At 38.6% G+C, this 27,043-nt stretch overlaps 2 protein-coding genes and 1 long non-coding RNA gene across 12 annotated transcripts in view; 2 read left to right on the top strand and 1 right to left on the bottom strand.

The window, feature by feature from the left end:
• Window positions 1-18,035, top strand: part of LOC110926179 (muscle M-line assembly protein unc-89) — a 46,945-nt gene extending 28,910 nt beyond the window's left edge. For 4 of the 10 annotated variants that reach the window (XM_022169937.2, XM_035985171.1, XM_035985170.1 and 1 more), the window contains 2 exons: window positions 8,521-9,582; window positions 12,112-15,898. In XM_022169937.2, coding sequence (XP_022025629.2) covers window positions 8,652-9,582; window positions 12,112-15,725 — 4,545 coding nt within the window. In that variant the 5' untranslated portion in view covers window positions 8,521-8,651 and the 3' untranslated portion in view covers window positions 15,726-15,898. The other 6 variants (XR_004883606.1, XR_004883605.1, XM_035985175.1 and 3 more) reach the window with 6 other exon arrangements.
• Window positions 9,577-12,014, top strand: LOC118488070. Its single transcript, XR_004883612.1, has 2 exons — window positions 9,577-9,607; window positions 11,892-12,014. It is a non-coding gene; the product is annotated as an uncharacterized LOC118488070 (long non-coding RNA).
• A 6,163-nt stretch (window positions 18,036-24,198) lies between the features above and the next one.
• Window positions 24,199-26,404, bottom strand: LOC110926202 (NADPH-dependent aldehyde reductase-like protein, chloroplastic). The gene is made up of 2 exons (XM_022169960.2): window positions 25,872-26,404; window positions 24,199-24,699 (listed from the first exon to the last, which is right to left on the bottom strand). Exons 1-2 carry the CDS (start codon window positions 26,323-26,325, stop codon window positions 24,353-24,355), a joined length of 801 nt encoding a protein of 266 aa, XP_022025652.1. The 5' UTR covers window positions 26,326-26,404; the 3' UTR covers window positions 24,199-24,352.
• Window positions 26,405-27,043: the final 639 nt, after the last annotated feature.

A 27,043-nucleotide genomic window follows, 5' to 3' on the forward strand; every position in this document is an offset into this window, starting at 1 on the left:
CCTAAGTCTTGGCATTTGTTGTTTCTATGCAGGCATCTAGGAACGTGTTATTCGATCCAATCCACAACAGTTGTGTGGATTTAGATGTGGAGAAATATCCTCTGTTATCTGAATTCAGCAGTATTCTGAGTTACATGGATCGGATACCAGTAAAGAAAGCGATGACATAACAGAGGCCATTGTATCGATCACATATCAGCAGATTCTGGAACAGTGCTAAGTATGACGAGGAAAACCAAGTGATTTCAGCAGAAGTTGAAGTGAACGGAAAGACAGAGACTATTCTGGTGACCGAAGCGTTGGTTAGAGAAGTTATGAGTTTTCCTGATGAAGCCGATTATCCAACAAGATTTCCTGAAAGAATGGTGAAAGGATGTATGCTGCGTTTGGGATATAGAAGCACGCTGAATACTGGAAATTACTTGAAGTCTAAATTCCAGAAGTCGTTCAAGTTTTTGATACATTGTATTCTGATTTCCCTGAGTCACATAAAGGGAAGTTATGATCAAATGAGGGACTATCAAATGAACATGTTAACTGCTTTGGTCTTGAACAAGAAATACAACTTTTCACACATCGTGTTTCATTATATGGTGGAAAATCTAGCGTCGGATGTTAGAGTTTGGAGGTATCCACGCTTTGTTCAAATGATGATAGATCGTGCGTATCCTGGTATTGACAGACACATTAAAGATGATCTTCTTGTTCAAGCACACATGTCTAATATCTCATTGAAGAACTTGATCAAGTACCATCCTCATCATCCAGAACCGGAGTTGGTGATTGAAAACTTCGGTTTACTTAAAGATGCAAGTTATGTGGATCCTGATCCAGAAAGTCATCAAAACTAGAGAAATGAAGAAGAAATGAAAGAAGCATTGTATGCTGCAGAGTTGAAGATAATTCAGGGTTTCAAACCAACCAAGAATGAGTGGTATGTGAAGGAGTCTGGGCGCAGACGTAGACTTGTATCTCCGGTAGCTGAAGGTGAAGGTTCTTCATCAAAGCCAAGAAAGAAACAAAAGAAGAAGGCTGAAACTATGCTAATAGATGAGTCTGAAGAAGAAGTTCCTGAGGTGAACATTGAAAAGGAACAAGAGGCGGCTAGTGTAGCACATATTGAAATTGAGACTGATTTGTTCACAACAGAAGCAGATTTTGTTGATAGGCCAGTTACTTCTGAGGTTCAAAAGGAGAAAGAGAAAGTGATAGATAATGTTGAAGGCGACGATGTTGATAAAGACACTACTAGTTCTTCTAGTGGGTCTGTGTTTGAGGTAGTTGATGCAAAAGAACGTGAGAAGCGAATGAGAGAGGAGATAGAAAAAGAGAAGTTACTCAGAAAGAGGAGGAGAGATGAGAAAGAAGATGCACCTTATGAACCGTCTCCAGAACATATTTTTGCATCTCAATCTACTCCTAAGAGTAAAAAGAAAGCTGGAGGTAGAAAGAAGGCTACTCCAAAGATAAAAGTATTAAAGCGTCCTCAAAAGATCATGCAAACACAATCTACACTTCCACGTCAACAAACACCTCCACATCAACCAACACCTCTACAATCTCCAATACATCAATCACCACCTAGACAACCAACACCACAACAATCACCAAAACAACCTACTCCTCCATCACATTCAACTCCACCCAGACAACCTATTCCACAACAACAATCATCTCCTCTGTTTCCACCATCACCACCTCCATATCAAACATTTTACTCTTCACAAAATCTTTTTGGTACACCTCCTCTTGCTCAAACACAACATGGTTCTTCAAGTAGAGGTCTTGCAATACCGCATGATAATCTGCTAGATGTTGATTTTGATTTTGCAAACAATTCTCAAGTCTTGAAGTTGGAAAAGAGAATTGATAAGGTGATAGCAGAAAACAAAAAGTTGGCAGATGAATGTAAAAGAATTGCTGAAAGAGAAAAGTCTCTTGCTGGAAAAGTGCAGAGATTAGAAGGTGAAAACAATGTGTTGGAATTAAAGATTGAAGTTGATCAGACAGAAATTGATGTTTTGAAAGTTCGAGTGTCTGAGTTAGAAGAGGAGAAAAGTCGTCGGGAAAGTGAAAACGAGTACTATAAGCTGAAGAACAAAGAACTTATGGCTGCTAAAGCACTACATGAACATAAGTTCTACATGCTGAATAGGGTTGTGGAAAGTATGTTGGAGACGTCTGTGGAACAAAAGTATGAAGAATTGAAGTTAGAGGATCTTCGTGCTGAACGTAAAGCAGAAGTAGAAAGGCAAATGAAAGAAAAAGGTAAAGCTGTTGAAGGAAGTTCTGTAATGTCTATTGTGCCTTCAATGGTGGTAGATAATCCAGTGCCTATATCCTCAGTTCCGGGTATAATTGAAGAAGAAATTCAATCGCCAAAGTTAATTGGTGGCGAAGAAGAAGAGGATGATGAAGATGATGATGAGGAAGAGTTTGTTTATTCTGCAAGCAGTCACAGTTCGAAAGGTGATGATGATGATGACGCTGCAGGAGGTTCTGGTGTGAGAGTTACTGAAGCTTCAAAAGAAAAAGTCGTTGAAGATCTGCTGAACGACACAGTCAATGAGGAAAGTGGTGAAGCTGGGGGAAAGGGGGAGTCGAGCAAGAATCAGATTGTAGAGCATCACGAACCCCTGTTCTTATGTCTAGATATGTATAGGGAGATGTTAAATGATGTAAATCCCGAGAATCCAATTGATCTTGAAGCTGATCTGGAATCTTTTGATATCAATAAACAGAAAGATTACAAGTATAACTATGTTGAGGATGCAGATCAGTACGATAGGGTTGAAGTAGAAGATTGTTCTGATAATGAGGATGTCCCTGAAGATACATCAAAACTTCCGACGTTAATGGAGTTTTTCGCAGCTGAAAACAGAGATGAGTTACGTCAAAAGGTGACTGAAGCAGTAAATGATAATGTGTTCGAGTGCTTGAGAAAAGAAGCTGAACAAGTAAGTCAATCAAATGTTGAGAAAGAAGATCATTCAAAATGGTTTAAAGACAGTCATGAAAGAAAGTTCAAGAGGCCTTTGAAGTTTTTTCAACGTGATAGATCTACTTCTCTTGGTGATATCATCAGTTGGGGTTTTCTTCCTCAAGTCAACGCCTATGCAGTTAGAAGAGAATATGGTGTACAATACTTTAAACGTTTATATGACATTATGTCATTACCATGGTGGGATGTCGATGAGTTATCTCAGGTGAGAACGTTGGAGTATCAGGTGAGACAGAATGATAAAGCAATGTGGGGATATATCAAGTATGAGACTCTCAGAGGTTATCTGAAATGGAAACCTCATCGTCCAAGACGGGTTGAAAGAGTAGATCCTGAAACTGGTGTACGGGAAACTATTCTGAATGTAAAGCCTCCAAGAACCATGATGACGATTCCTATGCCAGAAATGGAACAAGATTTTTACAAAGGGTTCATTGATTGGGTGTATAGCTGTCTTACAACTGAAGCTATCATTACATACAGAGCTGATAGTGAGGTGAGATATATTCGTGTCTATGATCCGATGTGGCTGGTGAATTGTTCGGCAAAAGACATTGAATGCTTGTTTATTCACAAGATTCGTTATAAAGCAGAAGATAAAGATCAAGCTCAACAGTTCCAGCGTGTGGTATCACTGTGCTTTCAAAAAGGAATCAATTCCGAAAGCAAATGGAAATCGTCTTGGTGGGAATTGGATGAAAAGATGAAAAAGAAAGCTAAACGTGAACGTGAAAGAGAAAATCGTCGGATGGAAGCAAAGAGAGGAAAGTTTATGAGGCAACAACAGGAAGAAGAGAAGGCTGAGAAACGAAAGAATGAGAAGATAAGAGTTGCATTGAGCAGGAATCCTAAAGGGCGTGAAGAAAATTACAAAGCAGCTATCTGAAGACCAATATTCTAGACAAAGACTGCGGCTTCATCCAAGGGGGAGTTTGTTGGTGCATAATGTCTAAAGCCTACGTCTTTGTGAAGTTAGATTAACATATATGGTCTAGATAGGTTATTTTGTAATAGATCAGGGGTTAAATATGTAATTATGTGAAAGTTATAGTGCTGGACCGCTTTTGTGACACATGTCCACAAAAGCGACCCAGGCTGGATCGCTCATGTGGACATGTCACATGAGCGGTTCCAGAAAACTATAAATACCCCCAATCTCAGTTCATTTGTAACGTTGTCCTGGATTGTACGTCGAACTGCTGACCTTCTGGCAATCGTTATCAAGTGAAGTAAAAGTGATTAAAGTGTAGATCTGTCTGTTTCTACTCCTTTTTGTACCGTACATCTTCGTATCATGTTAAAATGTGTTTCCGCCACATTTTTAGCAGGCTCTAGCTTATATTGACTCCTCAGTGAGATCATACTCGATCCTACAAAAGTATACAATCTGATTGGGGAGGGGAGTTTCGTCCTCTTACGTCCTTTTGCACTAGTCTTGGTATCATTCATCGACGCTCTTGCCCTCACACAAGTGAGCAAAATGGGATTGTCGAGCGTCGTCATCGCCATGTTGTGGAAACTGGACTTACTCTTCTTGCACATTCCAGTCTTCCCCAACGTTTCTGGCAATTTGCCTTTGAAACAGCCGTTTACTTAATTAACCGTCTTCCCTCTCGTGTCTCCTCCAACAAATCTCCGTATGAACATGTTTTTAAACGAAAACCTGATTACTCCTTTCTTCGTGTTTTCGGATGCCAATGTTTTCCTTATCTCCGTCCGTACAATCGTCATAAGATTGAATTTCGATCCACCCCGTGTGTCTTTCTTGGCTACAGCCCTGTTCACCATGGCTACCGATGCTTTGACCCATCCACCGAATGACTCTACATTGCCCGACATGTTCGCTTCAATGAACACATCTTTCCATACCACACACCCATACCTACCCAATCCTCACCACAGCCCGAACCATCGTATGTATCCATCTTTCCTGAACCACCACCCGGTTTTCCAACCGAACCCATCCCACCCCCACCACCCTCCACGGATCCATTACCAACCGCCACCATCTCACCTGAAACTGCAACCACTTCACCACCCACTAACTCGTCTCCCGGACCCTCAACCGAACCCACCATGCACGCGGCCCAATCAATCCCAACTCCTAGACCACGGCCTCCCAACCTACGTCCCCATCCCAAGCCACCCACTCGCTATGATCCCGCTGCCTATACTGCCACCACCACCCCCACCTTACCCATTGAGCCCACCTCTTTTACCGTTGCTAATAAGTCTATAGAATGGCGCCAAGCGATGGCTGACGAGTTGGATGCGCTACATAGGAATGGGACATGGACATTAGTTCCCCCTGCCCCTCATACTAACGTCGTTGATTGTAAATGGGTTTACAGGTTGAAAACGGATCAAAATGGAAAGATTAGCAGGTACAAGGCACGACTTGTGGCAAAAGGATTTCACCAGCAACATGGGGTCGATTATCATGAGACTTTCAGCCCAGTTATCAAACCTGCTACTATTAGGACTATCTTATCACTTGCTGTTACAAATAAGTGGTCTCTCAGACAGTTAGATGTCCAAAACGCCTTTCTGCATGGTGATCTTCAAGAGACAGTTTATATGCGACAACCTCCAGGCTTCGTTGATCAAACCAGGCCAGATCATGTGTGTTTATTACACAAGTCCTTATATGGGCTCAAGCAAGCCCCTCGTGCCTGGTTTACAAAACTGTCAATGGCTCTTCTTCAGTTGGGCTTTCACGGGTCCAAAACTGACCCGTCCCTATTCATTTAAAATTCAAGTGGCACGCTTGTCTATCTTCTTGTGTATGTAGACGACATTATCATTACAGGTAATCACTCTAGGGCTGTTAATGATGTTATTAAAGATCTCAGCTCTATGTTTGCACTCAAAGATTTGGGTCAGTTACATTATTTCTTGGGCATTGAAGTGGTGCATCATGGTTCTGATCTGGTTCTGTCTCAACGCAAATATATTCTTGATATTCTTCACCGAGCAGGTCTTGCAGACTGCAAACCCGTATCATCCACTATGAGTACCTCTCATGTCTTCTTACCTGGTGATAGTCCTTTACTTGATGATCCTTCCAGATACAGGCAGACGGTAGGTGCTCTTCAATATGCAACCTTAACTCGCCCGGACATTGCCTTTGCAGTTAATAAGGTGTGCCAATTCATGCATGCTCCTACCAAGAATCATTGGGCTGGTGTGAAGCGCATATTGCGTTATCTGAAGGGCACGGCTCATTTTGGCCTACTATTTCGTCACAACACAGGGTCCAGGCTACAAGCCTTTTCTGAATCCCATTGGGCTACTAATCTTCGGGCATTCTCGGATTCTGACTGGGCTGGTTGCCCTCTTGATCGTCGATCCACGGGGGGATATGCTATCTATCTGGGTTCCAACCTTATTTCTTGGTCTGCTCGCAAACAACGAACTGTCCCTCTATCTTCAACAGAATCCGAATATAAGGCTATTGCTGATACTGTCGCAGAACTGATCTGGTTAAAATCTCTACTTCATGAACTCGGTCTAGTTAGCAAGGCACCAACGCTTTGGTGTGATAATCTTGGTGCAACCTATCTCTCTGCCAATCAAGTGTTTCATGCCCGCACAAAGCATGTTGAAGTAGATTACCACTTTGTTCGTGAACAAGTTATTCAAGAAAAGCTGAATGTCAAGTTTATCTCGACTGATGATCAAATTGCTGATGTGTTTACAAAGCCCTTATCTTCACAAAGATTTGAGTTTCTACGGTCCAAGTTGCAGGTCGTTCCCCGCCCTCAACTTGCGGGGGAATGTTAGACTAAATTGTTTAGATAGACAAGATTATTATTATTGAGGGTACTAAACTGTAATTAGTTTATCTATATATAGGGCCTTGTATTCTCTATTCATAATCAATAAAAAACCAATTACAATTACAACCAAATATACGCTTTGATTCTCAAAAATATATCTTCACAAGACTAATCTATTTCTGGGAAACTTTTGACCTGTTCGACTCTTTCAGCCGGTTTTGGTTGACCCGTTAGAGATAAACAGACCCGAGTCGACTCATTCATAAATAAATGGGTTCATATTTCTACCTCTTACGTCTATATTGTAAATTTATAGCTACTGAATACATGGTAGTGCTAACGTGTTTTGTTGTGTAATCAGTGCAATCGGTTTTGGCTTTCTGAACTTCTTTGCCTCTCTTTTTGGGTATTTGATTTTAACATGAAGCAAAATCTAGATCCAAAATACCCGACTTTTGCGTTTTTTTTATGCTCAAATCATAATATTACGTTTTATCATGGGAAGTTTCTTCTTGCTGCAAAAAAATGTAGAAGTGCTACATGTACATATTATATAACTTCTTTAAATGCAAAAGATATTTCAAAAGGCAGCAGCACATATATAGGAAAGTTAAGGTAAAGCTCACCATTAGCAAATAAATGGGCTTCGTGTTTTTTTACTTTTTTATTTATCTTCGGCTCTTGAGCTGCTTCAGTTCGGATTGCTAAAAGCTCGAATTGAGCGGAGTTTAAACAAGCATGAGCCAGAGTTATATATACTGAGCTTCGCTAAGCTCGCATGCCTAAATGAGCTTTTTTTTTGTATAAATTAAAAGAGTAAAATGCCATTTTCGTCCCTCAGGTTTGAGCAGTTTTGCGACTTTCGTCCAAAAGTTTTTTTTCCTCATCTGGATCCAAAAGGTTTAAAATCTTGCCATTGTCATCTGGCTCATTAACTCCATCCATTTTCCTTCGTTAGGTCAAAAAGGATATTTCTACTTTTTTCCTTAACTTAAAGGGCAATTCGGTCTTCTTCACTTCATGTAAAAAGACCGAATACCCTGAAAAATATTGAATTGCCCTTTTAACTTAACAAAAAAGACATAAATACCCCTAAATTACCGGAGAAAAATGGATGGAGTTGACGAGCCGGATGAAAATGGCGAGATTTCAAATCTTTTGGATCCAGATGCGGGAAAACAAACCCTTCGACGAAACTCGCAAAACTGGCCAAACCTTAGCGCCTTGGTTATACAAAAAATAAGTAAGCCAATATTTTGAGTCGCTTGACGATAGTAGCAGCCTAATTTCCAGGAGGCAACTGTATGTAAAGGAATCTCGGGTTAACAAATATATGGTTGGGTCGTGTTTTTTTTTTGTTTCTTTTTCCGTCTTTAAAGTTCTGGTATACTATCACTACAGGTTGCTTTGTTGTGTGTTTTTGAAGATACCATCTTCCCATATCAGTTTGCTATCTAAGTTCTTGGTTTCTTTTTCTAAACCAGTTCTACCGGTCCGATCGACTTGACCAGTGAACCAGTAGAGAGGCCAGTTCAATTACTGGTCCGGTTTTAAAAACATTGGTGATGATTTATGATAGTGTTTTGGAAAACTAAATACTACTTAGTAAATTTCAAACTATTGTAGTATTACACACTTCCGTAGTATGTATTAAATTAATAACCTCCATAGTATGTATTAAATAAATCTTTCTTCTTTTCCTTAAGGAGCTGATCAATTTTTTTCCATCCTTTGTTGCAGGTTTTAACCAACTTATTGTGTTCGCAGCTTCAGCTTTATACCGGTAAAACTTTAATTTTAGTATACTATTTTCATTACGTTCTTACTTTTTATATGCTTTTTCGTCTACAAATTTTCTTTGCTTAAAAAATATGTTGCCGGCGAACACGTCTGGTAAACGTCGGAGAATAGTTAGCTCTTATGAAACAGGTGAAACTTCTAGCGCACTTCCTCGCCGCAGGATGTCGCAAAGGCTGCGTTCGATCACTTTTCAAACTACAGAGTCATCCAGATCAATGCAGAGGCCGCTCCCTTCGTATTCAGATTGTGGAGATTGCACATATACTTGTGAACATTGCAGTGCTCTATTTTGGTTTGGCGAGAGGGTGTTACACGCTGCACATGTTCGCCATCCTCGCTACAATCAGTGTTGTAAATCAGGCGCTATTAGGTTAACTTTTCCTCTTCAGCCACCGCCTGTTATTAGGCAACTTTTCGGAGATCCTCAGTTCCTAGAAAATATTAGAGCATATAACAATATGTTTTCCATGACTTCATTTGGGGCAAACGTCGATGACACCATTAATGATGGTCGTGGTCCTTACATTTTTAAAATCTCTGGCCAAGTTTCACATTGGATCGGATCTCTATGCCCTCCGCCTAATGAGAAACCCCGTTTTTTGCAAATGTATATATATGATACAGAGAATGAGATTTCAAACAGGCTTCGCTTTTTCAATAACTCGGATCAACACAGCCTATCTCATACTGTTGTCGCCACTCTCAGCCAGACATTAAATGCTCACAATAAGTATGTTCGCCTCTTTAAAAACGCTAGCGAGATTTGCAGCACCGAAGAGGGCAGTTGTTATTCCATACATCTTTACAATAATGTACCTGATACAAGATATGGTGCCCCGTCTCCAGACACGTTAGGTGGAATCGTATGCGGTGATGACTTCAATGCTAGCGGCTACGACATCATCATTCACTCAAAAGGCGGAATACCTCAAAGAGTTAGTAAGCTCCATCCATCTTATATGCCATTACAATATCCACTTCTATTTCCTTTGGGAGAAGAAGGTTGTGATAGAAATTGGTAGAGTAGGTATTGAATCAAATAAACTCGTTCTTATTATTAATGATCGTACACATCTGGTTACATAAATTCCCTTATATATAACCTAAACAAGAAACCTATTTTGACTCAAATTAGGATTAAAAAAACTAACTCAAAAAACCCCTAAGTTTGTGACTCGGTCACTTTTTACCCGAGCTTTGTAAGTCGGTCACTTTTTACCCGAACTTACACAAGATTAGACTAACAATCACCCCCCTAATCTTGTGACACCAATGAGTCCTCTCATCTCGATGAACTTCAACCGTGCCAAGACTTTAATAAGGATGTCGGCCCGTTGTAAATCCCCGCTCACGTGTTCCACTTTAATTTGCTCCCGCAATAAGTTCTCGACTTTCAAACTTGTCTCTTCATTTGATAAACCGAGCATCCATTTACCTATTGAATTGCTGAAAAACTGATCTGTCGCAGACTCGTCGCTAAAAGCTGTCACTGGCTGATCAGATTCTGTCGCTGACTGGTCAGATTCTGTCGCTAACTGGTCAGTCTGGTCGCTATATGTCTGCTGTGTCGCTGACTGCCCAGATTGGTCGCTGATTCCTGTTGCTGATTGATCTGTTTGGTCGCTAACTTCTGTCACAATAGAGACTGGTTGGTCGCTATTTTCAGCCTTGTCATCTTTAGTCTGTATGCAAACTGGAGATACAACCACAAGATTAATCTTGTAAATGCGATTAGGTGAACGAGGTACCTTCATTAGCAAAGTTCCGTCTTGCTCAAACATCCAAAGTATACCGTCTTGGATTACGATCTTGTACCCTGTCTCGTCCAACTGACCAATGCTTATTATATTACTTTCAAGTGCTGGAATATAGTAAACATCACGCAACACCCTTTGTTCCCCAGATTTTCCTTCCAAGACGACCATCCCTTGTCCTTTAATCTCTACGCATGACCCGTCTCCAAACTTCACTTTTCCCTTGATGTTGTGATCGAGATTCGTGAACCACTCTTTTTTACCCGTCATGTGGTTACTCGCCCCGTTGTCAAGAAACCATGTATTGAGTTCACTTGGGCTCGAAGCATACATCCTTGGAATAATCCTTTCCTCGTCTAGAAACACATCATTAGTCTCTTGAAAGTGTGTTTGCAAGTAAAGAACCGGTTCAACCCTTTGAATAAGATTGTTTTCCTCTTCCTCGTCCTCGTCCTTTTTACGTGTAGAACAATCCGAAGAAAAATGCCCTAATTCATCACATCGAAAACACCTTATCTTAGAACGGTCCTTCTTTGGTTTTTGATTCGGTTCCTTGTCTTTGTCTTGACCCCCGATTTTTCCTCGACCGCGACCCCGACCTCTTTGACTAGACTCGGTCGTTCCTTTGCCTCGATCGCACCCTTCCTTTTTTTCTAGCTTCCCACTCCTCATAAGTCAACAGTAACTGATCACTTCTAACCTGTTGCTCATTATCTTCAAGGTTGACGCGTTCCTCATAGGCTATAAGACGACCTACGACATCATCAAATCCAACTGTCTTAAGGTTAAGAGATTGCTCGAGAGAAGCAACCATATGAATAAACCTTTTCGGCAAACCATGTAGAAACCTTTTAACCAGTTTCTCTTCTTTAATCACTGTTCCAAGAGAAGCAGATCTAGAAGCAATCCCTGAAATCTTTCCTGCGAACTCAGCGATCGTACTTGGTTCCTTCATCTTCAAACCCTCAAATTCCGACATTAAGGTTTGAAGTCTTGCTTCTTTCACACGTTCAGCACCTTGATTGCGAGACTTCACCGCTTCCCACATCTCTTTTGCTGAATCATTGTTCCCAATCTGCAACACTAGCTCTTCGGGTAACCCTTGGAATAGCAAAGCGATTGCTATAGAATCTTTGTGAGTATCAGAGCTACGTTCAAGACTATCGATCTTGGAGTCTGGCAAGAGAGAAGCAACCGTCGAAGGGCTGCGGTTGAGAAGATCTTGCGACGGGTTCCGGTGATCATAGAAGGCGGCGACAGAAGAAGACTTGGCGCCCAAGTCTGTGACGTATTAATCGAAGAACGGTCAGAATCACAGATTCCCGGTACAAAGGAGGCGGTTGGAATTCTCGTGAAGAAGAAATCGAAACTGTTGCTGAAACGTTTTGGTGAAGGTATCGATTGGATTAAAACAAAATAAAATAGAGGAATTTGTTTCTTTGGTTTACGGACCAAAAGAAACCACAAAAGTCAAGAGAAGGTTACTTTATTTTCTTGGTCAACTAAAGAAAAAAAAGGGCAAAGCAACAGTAGGTTGTTTTTCGAAGGAAGCAATAGGTATTGAATCAAATAAACTCGTTCTTATTATTAATGATCGTACACATCTGGTTACATAAATTCCCTTATATATAACCTAAACAAGAAACCTATTTTGACTCAAATTAGGATTAAAAAAACTAACTCAAAAAACCCCTAAGTTTGTGACTCGGTCACTTTTTACCCGAGCTTTGTAAGTCGGTCACTTTTTACCCGAACTTACACAAGATTAGACTAACAGGTTGGTCTCCGAATCTCAAATTGCATACGACCGACAAAGACAAGAGAATGACCGCGAACATGTACTATAGTTACCAGATTCATGATCGTGCAGGTGTTTATTCTCTACTCTTGAATGGTGGGCGACTTTTTCAACAATATTTAGTGGACGCTTATACGTGTATAGAACAGAACCAACTCGATTACTATAATGCAAATCAACATCTATTTCGTTCAGAATATATCGTTGGTATGTATGATGCCCTCTCACGAGGTGATACAGAATGTCGTGATATAGGAAAGCGGATCTTTTTACCATCTTCATTTACCGGTGGGCCACGTTACATGTATAAGCATTATCAAGACGCGTTAGCAATTTGTAGGGTCCATGGCAATCCGCAATATTTCGTCACATTCACATGCAATGTCAAGTGGCCTGAAATTATGAGATATATGCATCGCATTGGCTGCATATCTTCACAAAACCGTCCAGACATCATAGCTCGGGTGTTCCAAATGAAAGTTAAAGAATTTATAAAATTTATAAAAGAAGACCAAACATTTGGAGAAGTGTCAGCATGTAAGTTCTTATTTCTAACATTCCAGCTAACTTTCTTTCCTCTATCTTACCTAATGTCCCTTTATTTCTTCCCTAATACAGACTTATATACTATTGAGTTTCAAAAGAGGGGATTACCACACTGTCACACTTTAGTGTGGGTTACGAAAACCAATAAAATACGGGACGCTTCTGATGTAGATAATTACATTACCGCTGAATTCCCAGATCCAAATTCTGAGCCTGTTTTGTATAAGACAATTACTGAATGCATGATTCATGGCCCCTGCGGTTTGCTCAATCCTAACGCTCCTTGTATGCATGAAGGCAAATGTTCAAAGCATTTTCCAAAGTCGTTTCAGGCTGCTACACAGTTTGACAAGGATGGCTATGTTCATTACAAAAGACGTGCTGGAAACTTTCATGTTTCAAGAAACGGCCTCCATATTGATTGCGGTTACGTTGTTCCATATAATAAACGTCTATGTAGCCGCTTCAACGCACACATTAATGTTGAATATTGTGGTTGGAACATGATGATTAAGTACCTCTTTAAATACATCTCTAAGGGAGCTGATCGTATTAGATTTGCAGTTCGTAGGTCTGAAAGTTATTCACCATCTACATCGTCCGATGCACCTCCTATAATTGATGAAATTAAGAATTTTCTAGATGGCCGATTTATTTGCCCACATGAGGCCTCATGGAGAATTCTGGATTTCTCACTTCATGAACGCAGTCCTTCGGTCCAAGTCTTAGCTGTTCACTTAGAGAATATGCAAAATGTTACTTTCAGAGAGAGAAGCAGATTGCAATCTGTCATCAATAATCCGTCTTTTGGAAAAACAACTTTAACTGAATGGTTTTCTAATAACAATAAAGAGTCTGAGTCTGATGGATTGGACCTTACCTATAATGATTATCCATCTAGATACCGATGGGAGTTATCCGCAAAAGTATGGCTTCGCAGAGTCCAAGCAAGACCTGCAGCAATTGGACGCCTTGTGTACATACATCCCACAGCTGGTGAAATTTTCTATTTGCGTCTGCTACTTTGTTATCAAAAGGGTTGCAAGTCCTACTCCGATGTGCGTACCGTGTCTGGTGTTACATACACAACTTTCCGAGGTGCATGTGAGGCGTTGGGTTTATTAGGTGATGACAAAGAGTGGGTTGCAGCGTTCACTGAAGCGTCTACATGGGCCACATCTTCAGAGCTGAGGTCTCTTTTCTGCCATCTACTTCTATTTTGTGAGGTCGGTAACCCTTTAGTTTTTTGGGAATCAGAATGGAAAAAGATGGCCGATGATCTGCTCCTCACTCTTAACTCTACTTTGTCAAATCCGACTTCGCATGTGAATGATTTTGATTTACAACAACAGGTCCTGTTAGAGCTTGAAAAAATATTGAATTCCGCTACTCCTTCTAAATCACTTCAAGATTTTGGCCTTCCTTTACCGTCCGAGAGTGTTCTTGCAACTTTGAGAAATCGCCTTCTGTTAGAGGAAGTGAGTTATGATAGAACAACACTGAGTCTAAAACATTTGCAAATGCATTCGCAACTCAATGTGGACCAACTTCAAGTCTATAATGCAGTTAGAGATTCATATGTTAATAAGACTCAGTTGTTACTGTTTGTTTACGGGCACGGTGGCACCGGAAAAACCTTCTTGTGGAATACGATCATTTCTTTTTTCAGATCCATTGGGAAGGTCGTCTTAGCAGTTGCTGCATCAGGAATTGCCTCTCTTCTTTTACCTTCAGGTAGGACAGCTCATTCTCGATTCAAAATACCAATAGAACTTACTGAACAATCAACCTGTTATATCAAGAAAAATACACAACTGGCCGACCTTTTAAAACAGACATCAATAGTAATTTGGGATGAAGCCCCTATGAGCGACCGACGTTGTTTCGAATGTCTTGATAGATCCTTGAAAGATGTCTTAGGAAACGATACAGACCTCTTTGGCGGTATGTCTATACTTCTTGGAGGGGATTTTCGTCAAACTCTCCCGGTTAAACCGAAAAGTTCACGATCTGAGATTCTCAATTCAACTTTACCAAGATCTTATCTATGGTCGTCTTTTAGAGTATACACGCTAACCGAGAACATGCGTATCAATGGGGATTCTCAAAGCTCCACTACTATTCAAACGTCTGCTACATTTGCGTCATGGTTGTTAGATATTGGAAACGGTCTCATAGGCGAACCTGATGCAGATGATCCCCATAATGCAAAAACCATTGAAATCCCACCTGACTTTCTGATTCAAGAAGAGGCAAACAGTCTTCAATCTTTAATCAACTTTGTCTACCAAGATTCAATACTCATAAATCCATGTGCCGAAAATTTGTCAAGTAGAGCAATCGTGTGCCCAAAAAATGATACAGCTGACGAAATCAATAAGATTATTTTGAATATGACTCCTGGAGAAATAAAATGCTATACAAGTCATGACTCTATGATACCTCACATGCAAAACACGGCAGATTCTGATACTTTATATCCACAGGAATATCTAAATCAGTTAAGTTTTCCTGGCATCCCTCCTCATAAATTAGATTTAAAAGTTAATACTCCTGTAATACTACTCAGAAATATAAATCAAACACTCGGTCTATGCAATGGCACGCGTTTATTAGTATCACAGTTGTTACCAAAAGTTATAGAGGCATATATAATAACAGGCACATCCACAGGAAATCGTGTGTATATACCTAGAATTAAATTTGTACATAATAATAAAGACTTACCTTTTGTTTTCACAAGACGCCAATTCCCAATAAAAGTGTGCTATGCTATGACTATAAATAAAAGCCAAGGCCAGTCTCTTAAAAAAATAGGTGTTTATCTTCCACAGCCTGTGTTTACTCATGGACAATTATACGTGGCCCTTTCCCGAGCAACATCTCCGAATTCACTTAAAATTCTTATTACATCTAACGAACATAATTGTTTGAACACTACAAAAAATGTGGTCTTTCCTGAGCTCTTGCATCAAGTAAACCACAATGAGGTCATTGTTACAAAACATTTGTTCTACATATTTTCCATAAATTTTCAGATTCTATAACTTCATGTCTACGAACAATACAGGTGCACAACGTTTCCTCTTAAAACTCTGAGCCAGCAAGACCTTAATAGAAGCCAGAGTTTTAAGAAGTTGAGTTCCACACTTTGAACCATACGAAACTTAGTGCTAATCACTGACCACTGATGTAACCTCATTATTACTAACGTCTACTACTGTTGCAAAATTAAAAATTTTAACTTATTTTTACAGGGAGTCGCCATATAGCGTTTGGCTAATACATCAATACCAACATTTGTGAGGCCAAATATCGCTACAAAATTGAAGACTTTTACAACAGCATAAAGTTCACCATCAACAACGCAACAGCTTTACACGTCATCCAGCCAAACAATTCATAACCAGGTATAACACATAACAATAATATATTAGTACATTCCAATAGGGCCATATAGTGTTAGCCTACCACATTATTATTTGTCCAAACCAATGTTCATGCTACGAATATCATATGTGAAATGAAAGCAATTTATGGTAGCTATGAACTGAATCAAGTTCATTCTATTTAGCTGAAGAAGAAAACTCAGGTTCTAGATCGCCAAACAATCGCACCAAATGAAGCTATTTAGCTACAATGGTTGTACTCCAAATAGAGGTGCCTACTATCATTTTTGGTCTGTAACCTGATATGTTTGATAACATTATTGAATTGTATGCCTGGTATATGTTTCATAAACTGCCTGTCATTAAACTTTATTATATTCATGTTACCTATTTGAGATTTTTTTTTTTTTGATGTTTACCAGACTTATTGTTTCGTCCTGGCAATCGGAGCCTAACAGAATCAGAAGGATGGTAGCAGCAGCCCTGTTCAACTCTCCAAGGCAACTCATTTGGCTTGTAATGGACCAGGCTTGAAGTATGTGTCCAAATAGGAACTACAACGTATAGTCCTTTATATTTTGCAGGTTATATTCCTGATGTAACACATGTAATTTCATGTTATGTATTCCTGATGTAACACAGAAAAACATACCCGCTGCGAAGCGCAAGGATGGCAGTGTAGTTTCTCTTATTCACGGTACTGCCACAATTCCTTTTTGGCACGAACCGCTCAAACGCCAAGGGCATCGAGACACCACTTATGCCTCCAGTTACTACCATCGAGCACCACCTCGCTGGTCACCTACCGCATTCGATCACCATTGCTCCGTGCCAAATCGTCATTGGCCACACAACCACCGCCAAATCGGAAGGTCGCAGCTTTATCTATTTCCTAACCACAACCTAAACGATACTTTTCGTCCCAGATAAGGGCTCCAACAGGTACAATTTAACAAACTAGGCTTCCAATTTCAGTTACTTTACTAACTATAATATTTTATTATATTATAATATGTTTTGAACTAAAAACCCTATGATGTTATATTTCTGCTCAAGAAAGGAATCCCGGGTTAACAGGTATATGGGTGGGTCGAGTTGTAAGTATTAAAATTGGTTCGAATTGTAGTAAACAAAAATAGTTTTTATTATCGCTATTACTATTAGCCGTGTAATAGGCATATGTTATGACTTTTGTTACTGTGTGCTCTATTGAAGATCAATAGGATGGATGCCCCTTTGTGTTTAACATCATTTTTATTAAACTGATATGAATTTGACAATGACGTATTGCAGCCGTTTGTGTTTCTGAATTGATCAAAAATTCGAAAGAGGGCCAGCTCCCGGCGATCAAATTCTTGGTGGGTATGCACGAGCCTTTGTGATGATTATAATGTTGAAGTTCAATTGGATGCACCTTTGTGTGTGACGGTTGTTCAGACTGGTCGTTCTCTAACGTGGTCGTGCAGACGAATTCTATTGAAGATTTGGGACAGAGGGCCAAGCCGATGCGTGTAAGAAGCCTGTGTGGAATAAATTTTCTGATGGAGTCGTGGATGCGGTTAGTCCAGTTATGGGTGCGGCTTGGCATGCGCTCGGTGTATCAACTAAACCGACGCTTCGTTGCAGTCATTAAAAGCGCTTTATTATCCCCCTGCGTTACCGGTAGCAGTTTTACTTTAGTATCCTAATTGATTGTTTTATTTGTGGTAATTTGGCAAATTTAATACACTTATCTATGTATAGATGAAAATTTGAATTAAAAGATCTTTGTGCATAGTTGCATATGTATAAGTTTCAAATACTTATGAATTACATTGCTCATATCTTATTTAATGGATTGTGTTTAGGGGTTCACACCTTTATTTTAGATATCATAACTATAAACATGTTTTGCGTTGGTAGCTTTCTTACATTGTAAGTTTCAGGAATTCTAATTCAACTACAAACTATGTTTGTAACTACCATTATCTTTCTGTAGAAATGAAATACCCCGCCGCACCGCCGGCGGGTCACCCACTAGTTATGATATATTGGATGTTGGTTATTTTTGGGAGAACGGTTCCGCAAATCAAGGATTACAACAGTTTTTTTTTTAAACAAATATCACACACGTACGGCCTCTTCTTCTTCTTCGGTACTGTTACAAAATTCTCAGAAATCACAATCCTGTTCTTGTTACGAATTGAGTTTAATCCGTTCGAACTTTTGAGTATACCGATCAAATAGTTCGTTCTGATAGTTTTCATATGACTCTCAATTCAATCCAAGTAATTTTATTTGATTCACTGTGGTCTCATTAAATCTCAACCAACAAAGAACGAACTATTTCAACATGACTGGTGAATCTGCAAGCGACATGACAAGCAAATTCGCGAAGTTGGAGAAATTTGAAGGGGCAGGATTTTAGACGCTGGAGGAAGAAGATGCACTTCTTGTTAACCACACTAAAAGTTGTGTACGTTCTGAGTACACCGATGCCTGAGGAAGGGGAAAACGAAACTCTGGATCAACAGAGAAAGAGATCAAAGTGGGAAAATGATGATTATATATGCAGAGGGCATATATTGAATGGAATGTGTGATGGGTTGTTTGACTTGTACCAGAATGCAGTGTCTGCCAAGGATCTTTGGGATTCTCTTGAATCTAAATATATGGCAGAGGATGCATCTAGCAAAAAATTTCTGGTAAGTAATTTTAATTCCTACAAAATGGTTGATGATAGACCGGTTATGGAGCAATATAATGAATTATTGCACATATTGGGTCAATACACTCAACACAATTTGTATATGGATGAGTCAATTTCTGTTTCAAGCATCATGGATAAACTCCCTCCATCATGGAAAGATTTTAAACACACCCTTAAACATCAAAAGGAAGAATTGACTTTGGTTCAATTGGGAAGTCACATTCGAATCGAAGAATCTCTTCGGGTTCAAGAAGTTGGTAAAAATAAGGGCAAAAGTGTGGTTGGTCAATCTTCAATTAATATGGTGGAGCATGATGGGAAATCGGGTAAAAGTAACAAGTTCAAGGGAAAGAAACGTAAGTTTGATCATGGTGACAAAAACTCAAACAAGAAAGCCAAAAAGACATGTTGGAGGTGTCACAAAGTGGGGCACTTCAAAAAGGATTGTCGGGTGAAGCTTACGGGAAACAACGGTTCGGGTGGAGCCGGTCCAAGTGGGTCCATGGATCCACCGGCACAAACTGGTATGTTTTCTAATTCTACTTTTAATACAACTGAATATATTAATCTTATTAAAAATGCCAATATACCTATGAGTGGTGTAAACAATTTACAAAATATGGAAAAGGTTGTAAAATTGTCTACGGCCCCACTAGCAAAACAGTCTGATGGGTGTAGCTCAAGTAAATTTAGTATATTAAATGATTCATATTTGAGCTTTAATGATTTTGATAACCATCAGAGGAATAATGACTACCCATTATCTCAATATACTTTGGGCTTATCAAAGCATGTCCATGATAATTTATCTAGTAGTAACAGTGGCTCAAAGAATTTAAATCCTTTGGGATTTAAGCCCTTAAGTGGGCAGGATGGGTACGACCCAACTTTGAGTCAACCTTCGGGTATTGATATCAATGCAAGTCTGCCAACGGGCATGAATTTTAATTCGAATACTTTTTCGGATTCAAATTTTAATTCGGTTACGAATTATGTTTCCTTTATTTCTGAATTATTTTGTATTCAGGATGATAAATTTGCATGGTGGGTAGACTCGGGAGCTACGGTGCATGTGTGCAAAGATCTAAGGTGGTTTGAAGAGTGCAAACCTATTGATGATGGATCTGAATTACGAATGGGAAATGTAGCAACCGAGCCTATCAAAGGTGTCGGGAAAGTCAAGCTTGTATTTACTTCTGGCAAACACTTATTACTAGATTATGTGTTGTATGTTCCGGGTATACGGAAGAATTTATTGTCGGGTATTGTATTAAATAATTATGGGTTTAAACAGGTCATTGAGTCTGACAACTTTAGCTTGTCTAGACATGGAACCTTTGTAGGATTTGGATATTTATCTAATGGTATGTTTAAATTAAATGTTTATGTCTCGTTTGCTAAAGATTCCGTGTGTATTGCCTCTTCTAGTAATAAAGTAGATAATGAATCAAAGTTATGGCATGCTAGATTAGGACATGTTAATTATTTTAGAATGAAAGACATGTCAAAAACGAGCTTGATACCCGCTTTTGATATGAACAATAATCAATTATACACTTGCAAGTTAACTAAGATAACAAGAAAACCTTTTAAAGATGTCAAAAGAGAATCTAAGGTCTTAGAACTCATTCATTCTGACTTATGTGATTTTCACAATACTCCCTCGCTTGGAAATAAGAAATATGTTGTGACCTTTATTGACGATGCTTCTAGGTTTTGTTATGTTTACTTGTTACATAGAAAGGATGAAACGTTAGATAAATTTAAAATATATAAACAAGAAGTAGAATTGCATCAAAAGGATTTGATTAGAAATCTTCGTACAGATAGAGGTGGTGAATACTATGATCCAGTTTATTTCCAATCTACTAGTATCATACATCAGACCACTGCTCCTTATACACCACAGCAAAATGGTGTATCTGAGAGGAAGAATAGGACATTAAAAGAAATGGTTAATTCCATGTTGTCCTATTCGGGTTTGAGTGAAGGATTTTGGGGTGAGGCTATGCTGACAGCCTGCTATTTATTGAATAGGGTCCCAAATAAAAAGACCAAGGTAACCCCATATGAGCTCTGGCATAAAAAAGGCACCAAACTTAAGTCACCTTAAAGTTTGGGGTTGTAGAGCTGTAGTGAGACTCACTGAACCTAAGATGCAAACTTTAGGTGAGAGAGGCATCGATTGCATATTCATTAGATATGCTGAACATTCTCCAGCTCATAGGTTCTATGTGACAGAACCAAATGATTACGTGTCAGTTCACACAGTAATTGAGTCAAGAGATGGAGATTTTGGAAATGAGGATAGGTTATCCTCAGTACCTAGACTTAAAGATGTGCCTCAGAGTTCAAAAGATTTTGAAAGAAATTCTTCCAATCCGAAAGATGTTTCCACTAGTACAGAACCAAGGAAAAGTACTAGGGTAAGGAAAGCCAAGAACTTTGGTGATGATTTCCAACTTTATTTGGTTGAAGGATCGAGAGATAAAATTGAATATCAATATCAATATTGTTTCAATATTGAGGAAGATCCGAAAACTTACAGTGAAGCAATGGCTTCAAGGGATGCTTCATTTTGGGAGGAAGCTATTCAAGATGAAATTGAATCTATCATGCAGAATAAGACCTGGAAGTTGACCGATTTACCTCCTGGATGTAAACCATTAGGATGTAAATGGATTTTCAAAAGGAAAATGAAAGTGGTTGGAAGCATTGATAAATTTAAAGCCAGACTAGTGATACAAGGCTTTAGACAAAAAGAAGGAATTGACTTCTTTGATACATATGCTCCAGTAGCAAGAATATCCACGATTAGGTTGTTGTTGGCTTTAGCAGCTATCCACAATCTTGTAATTCATCAAATGGATGTAAAGACTGCATTCCTAAATGGTGAATTGGATGAAGAAATATATATGAAACAACCAGAAGGTTTCATTATGCCAGGAAATGAACATAAGGTTTGCAAGCTGGTTAAGTCATTATATGGCTTGAAACAAGCTCCTAAACAGTGGCATCAAAAATTTGATGATGTGGTGTTGTCAGATGGTTTTATACTTAATCAAGCTGACAAATGTGTATATAGCAAATTTGACTCCTCAGGAAAAGGAGTTATAATTTGTCTATATGTGGATGACATGTTGATATTTGGTACTGACTTAGGTCAAGTTGTTAAAACCAAAGAGTTCTTGTCATCAAAGTTTGCCATGAAAGATATGGGGGAGGCAGAGGTGATTCTTGGTATAAAGATCACTCGAGGGAACAATGGTATATCAATCTCTCAATCGCATTATATTGAGAAGATCTTGAAGAGATTCAACAGTCTGAATTGTTCTCCAGTTGCAACTCCTATTGATCCTAACATTAGGCTTATGCCTAATCAAGGTAGCCCCATATCTCAACTTGAATATTCCAAAGCAATAGGATGTTTGATGTATGCTATGATCAGTACTAGGCCTGATATTGCTTATGCAGTGGGAAAACTTAGTAGGTTTACAAGTAACCCGAGCACACATCATTGGCAGGCAATAAACAGATTGTTTAAGTACCTGAAAGGAACTATAAATTATAGTTTGTGCTATTCAGGTTTCCCCTCAGTACTTGAAGGGTTTACTGATGCAAGTTGGATAAACAATAAGGAAGATCATTCTTCCACAAGTGGATGGGTGTTCTTACTTGGTGGAGGTGCTATCTCCTGGGCCTCAAAGAAACAAACTTGCATCACAAATTCAACAATGGAATCTGAATTTGTAGCTTTAGCAGCAGCTGGTAAAGAAGCTGAATGGCTAAGAAATTTGATCTATGAGATTCCTTTGTGGCCAAAACCGATATCACCTATATCTATCAGATGTGATAGTGCAGCTACTTTGGCTAAGGCTTATAACCAAGTGTACAATGGAAAGTGTAGACACCTAGGTGTTAGACATAGCATGATTAGAGAATTAATCATGAATGGAGTGATATCTGTTGATTTTGTAAGATCTGAGTATAATATGGCTGATCATCTAACTAAAGGGTTAGGAAGAGATCTCGTGAACAAATCAGCCAAAGGGATGGGTTTAAAGTCCACACTGTAATATCCTATGCCAAGACACCCAATTCCCATCTAATACAACGTTAGATGCTGAATTCAATGTGGAAAGCTTGTCATAAAGATATTGGAACACAACATTAGAATCATCCCAAGGTTTGTGTTCAGACTGCAGATAAAGTAGGTTGAAGTATAACTTCTTAATAATTCTTTGATAAATTGCATTTGCAGGTGCAAGAATAAAGAAACTACCTATAAGAGTATGAAGTTTAGCCGCTTCAAGAAGCTTGGACTTGGCTTTGATATACTCTTTGAAGGATTGGACATAGGCTAGTAAAATATAGTGTCATGTAAGAACATATGGGTTGTAAACTTATGTGTATTTTACCTTCAAGTATTCAAATGGATAGCAAGGGTTCAATCCATAGAGACACCCCGATATTCGAATATTTGGATCGTGTAATTTACTAAGATGAAAATTCAATCCTCAGGACATTTTCATTTATGCATGAGTTTGAGATTTTGAGAATTGAGTTGGGTTAATCATGGATATCACTAAAATGGGGGAGGAATGTTGGTAATTTTAGTGATTATCAACATTTGTAGTGGTATTGGATTAACTTGTTGAATAGGTTCTCGTTATAATTTAATCGAGTTAGGTGATGCAGGATTGGCGGACTCGATAGTTCTAACGAGTTAGTGTGTGATAGGTTTTGGGCCTAACTAATATGATTTTAATTAATTCATTGGCCTAGTTGTAAACTAAAATTAATATTTAATTGATGAATTGGTTCGGAACAGTGGGCTTTGCCTATTACATGAGAATGTAATTTCCATATGATTTATAAAATCAAATTTTAATATTGATAACTTTGAGATAATATCTAATATTATGATATATTGGATGTTGGTTATTTTCGGGAGAACGGTTCCGCAAATCAAGGATTACAACAGTTTTTTTTTTTTAAACAAATATCACACACGTACGGCCTCTTCTTCTTCTTCGGTACTGTTACAAAATTCTCAGAAATCACAATCCTGTTCTTGTTACAAATTGAGTTTAATCCGTTCGAACTTTTGAGTATACCGATCAAATAGTTCGTTCTGATAGTTTTCATACGACTCTCAATTCAATCCAAGTAATTTTATTTGATTCACTGTGGTCTCATTAAATCTCAACCAACAGAACACTGAATAAGCGTTTTCATAAAAAGTTGAAACCAACAAATTTAGACCGAACCAAGTATAGGTTTAATATGCATATAAAGTTTAAATTATAGTTTAGGACTTGAAACCGGTCGTGTAAATTGTAACATCAGTTTACCCTTTATTATTTATTTATTTATTTATTTATTTATTTATTTTATTTTAGAAATATAGTGTCATGCATGTGTTAATAGATGAAACAAATGTGTCGAGAATATGCGGTTTAGTACTAATATAGCGTTCTTACAATGGAGGTACCGAGATATATCAAAAGATAACCCAACCTAAAATTCGAAAAAAAAAACCCTCAACCCAACTTTTAGACTAAATGTTGGGTTGAGTTTTTTTCTTTTTCAAAATTCAAACATCACCACCGGTAACACGAACAATCTGACCGTTAACCCACTCTGCGGCATCGCTAGCCAAGAACCCAACCACCGGAGCAACATCCTCCGGCTCCCCAAGCCTACCAAATGGACTCTCATCAACCGCTATATTTAGCTCCGCCTCACTTATCCCTTCGAAAAGCAAATTTGTGGCGATAGCCCCCGGAGCTACACAATTCGCTGTGATCCTCGTCCCCTTGAGTTCCTTAGCTAGAATCTTGACCATAGTTTCAACTGCCGCTTTAGATGCTGCATACGGCCCGGTACCCGGTCTCAAAGCCACCACCAATGATGAAGTCACACAAATAATCCTTCCTCCACCTAAAAAATAAATAGAATGTATAAGTTAGTGTTTATTAAAATAAAATAAACCTAATCAAATCATATATTATGTAATGATATTACAATAAACTTTCACATAGCATTTAACTAAAAATCGTTATTCCGTAAATTTATCTTTTACTTTTATAACCCTTCCACATCACATTCCTTATTCATAAAAATATAAGGAAAAAAAATATAATGTTAAGTTATTGTACAAATGAGTCTTAACATACAAAAAATATCCTTATCGTAAGAAGTGAAAGAGAGAAAAAAAATTGAAAATTTTCCCCTACTTATTAAGCACGTATTTTAGTCTCAGAATCCAACAAAATTATGATTTTACACTAATAGAGTAATTATGTAATTTTGTAGGGTAATTATAATTACTCTACAAAAATACTCTACAATACTATAGCATTATGATTTTTTACATTTTGCAATTAAACGGCATTCTTAAGCAGTAGGGAAAAAAAATCCAAAAAAAAAAAAAAATTTCTCCTTCACTTCTTAGACCACCCGTAGTGGGCGTGATTTTTAAAAAAAATTGAAAAAAACGCCCTAAAACGCCCCCTCCCCCCCCCCCCCATTACATGGGGCGTTTTTTTTTAAAAAAAAAAATCAAAAACTTGAAGTTGGTGTTTTTATCATAACGCTGAATGGGGTTTGACTGAGGTTTGACTGGGAGTGCATGTGGCCAATGGGAGTGCATGTGGCAAATGGGAGTGGGTCCAAGGTGGGGGCATGGCCAATGATAAATAGTTTGTTTTTTTTTTCATTATTCTTTTTAATGATTGGAAGGGGCATTATTCTCACTACGCCACTTTTGCAATAACGCCCCATGCTGATTGGAATGACACGTGTCGAATAAGGCCCCATGGTGGGGGCATTATTTTCTTTAACCACTACACATGGTCTTACATTAAGGGTATTTCGTATGTTAAGACCCATTTGTATTTAATCTTTACACACCTATTAAGGATTTAGTTTAGTTTTACTTGAATATAAGAATTTAGCTTAGTATTCCATAAAAATATATGGATAAGATATAAGGATAAAGAATGTTATATAGGTGTGGTGTTTTTAGTTAGTTATCTTAAATTTTAAGCATGAAAAGAGTATAAGGAACAAGATATGAATGATCTTTATATATATGTTCTGCTTAATGTTACCTCCTTGTTTCAGCCGGTTCGCGGCTTCCTTACAACACAAGTAAGCGCCTCTCGTGTTCACCGCAAACGTCCGATCGAAATTATCGAGGGAGGAATCCGCAATTGACGACTTAGAGGAGTCTAGGATGCCTGCAACATTGACAAAAATATATAAAGGAGAATTGAAGGCGGATTCCGCTTCGTCGAAGAGGTTTTTCACTTGAATTGGATCAGAAATATCAGCTTTGACAAAAACCGCCCGTGGAGATTGCGATAGGGATGGGAATTTGGTATTAATTTCCGAGACTACTAAATCCGATTGGTTGGAACTCGAAACGTCATTGATGACAAGCTTTGCGCCGAGGGATGCAAGGTGGAGTGAGATGGCTTTGCCAATGCCGCCTGATCCGCCCGTAACGATTGCAACCCGGTCCTGGAGTTGGAGGGGCTGAGATTGGGTGATATGGGCAGCCATAGGTATGTAATGTTTAATAGTAAGTTTAGTGTATGATTTAATTTTGGGGTAGGGGTGTTGATATATAAATAGAACTATAGTAGCAATTGTGGACTCTTGAATTCAACACCATGAGAAATTTCGTTGGTCATTATGCCAAGACTATTCAGCTTTAAATATTTCAGTTTTCAGTTTTTAATTTTTTTAGTTGAATGCGATTTTAATCCCTGTGGTTTGGGTCATTTTGCAAGTTTAGTCCAAAGGTTTTATTTTTCACATGTGAGTCCAAAAAGGTTTCACCGTTGCCATTTTAGTCCATTGGGTTAACTTCATTCATTTTTTCTGTCAACGAGCAACTCGGTCATTTTATATATAATTCTGTTAACTAGAAGGGCAATTCGGCCATATAAAATGACCGAATTGCCCTTCTCGTTGACAAAAAAAAATGGATGAAGTTAACCAAGTGGACTAAAATGGCAACGGCGAAACCTTTTTGGACCCACAGACGAAAAATTAAAACTTTGGATTAAACTGGTAAAATGGCCCAAACCACATAGACTAAAATGACATTTAACTCTTTTTTTTACTATTAAATTTTCGTTAAATGGAAAAAAGCTAACTGACAGTCACATCAAAACAGAAGATAGACGGGTAACAAATTGTGTCACCAATCTTTTTGAATCGAAGGTAGACGAGTAATAATCTTAGAATTAGTTGAAAAAAAGGATGGATGGGTCAA

This window comes from Helianthus annuus, chromosome 2, assembly GCF_002127325.2.
Source record: "Helianthus annuus cultivar XRQ/B chromosome 2, HanXRQr2.0-SUNRISE, whole genome shotgun sequence".
Classification (NCBI taxonomy): domain Eukaryota; kingdom Viridiplantae; phylum Streptophyta; class Magnoliopsida; order Asterales; family Asteraceae; genus Helianthus; species Helianthus annuus.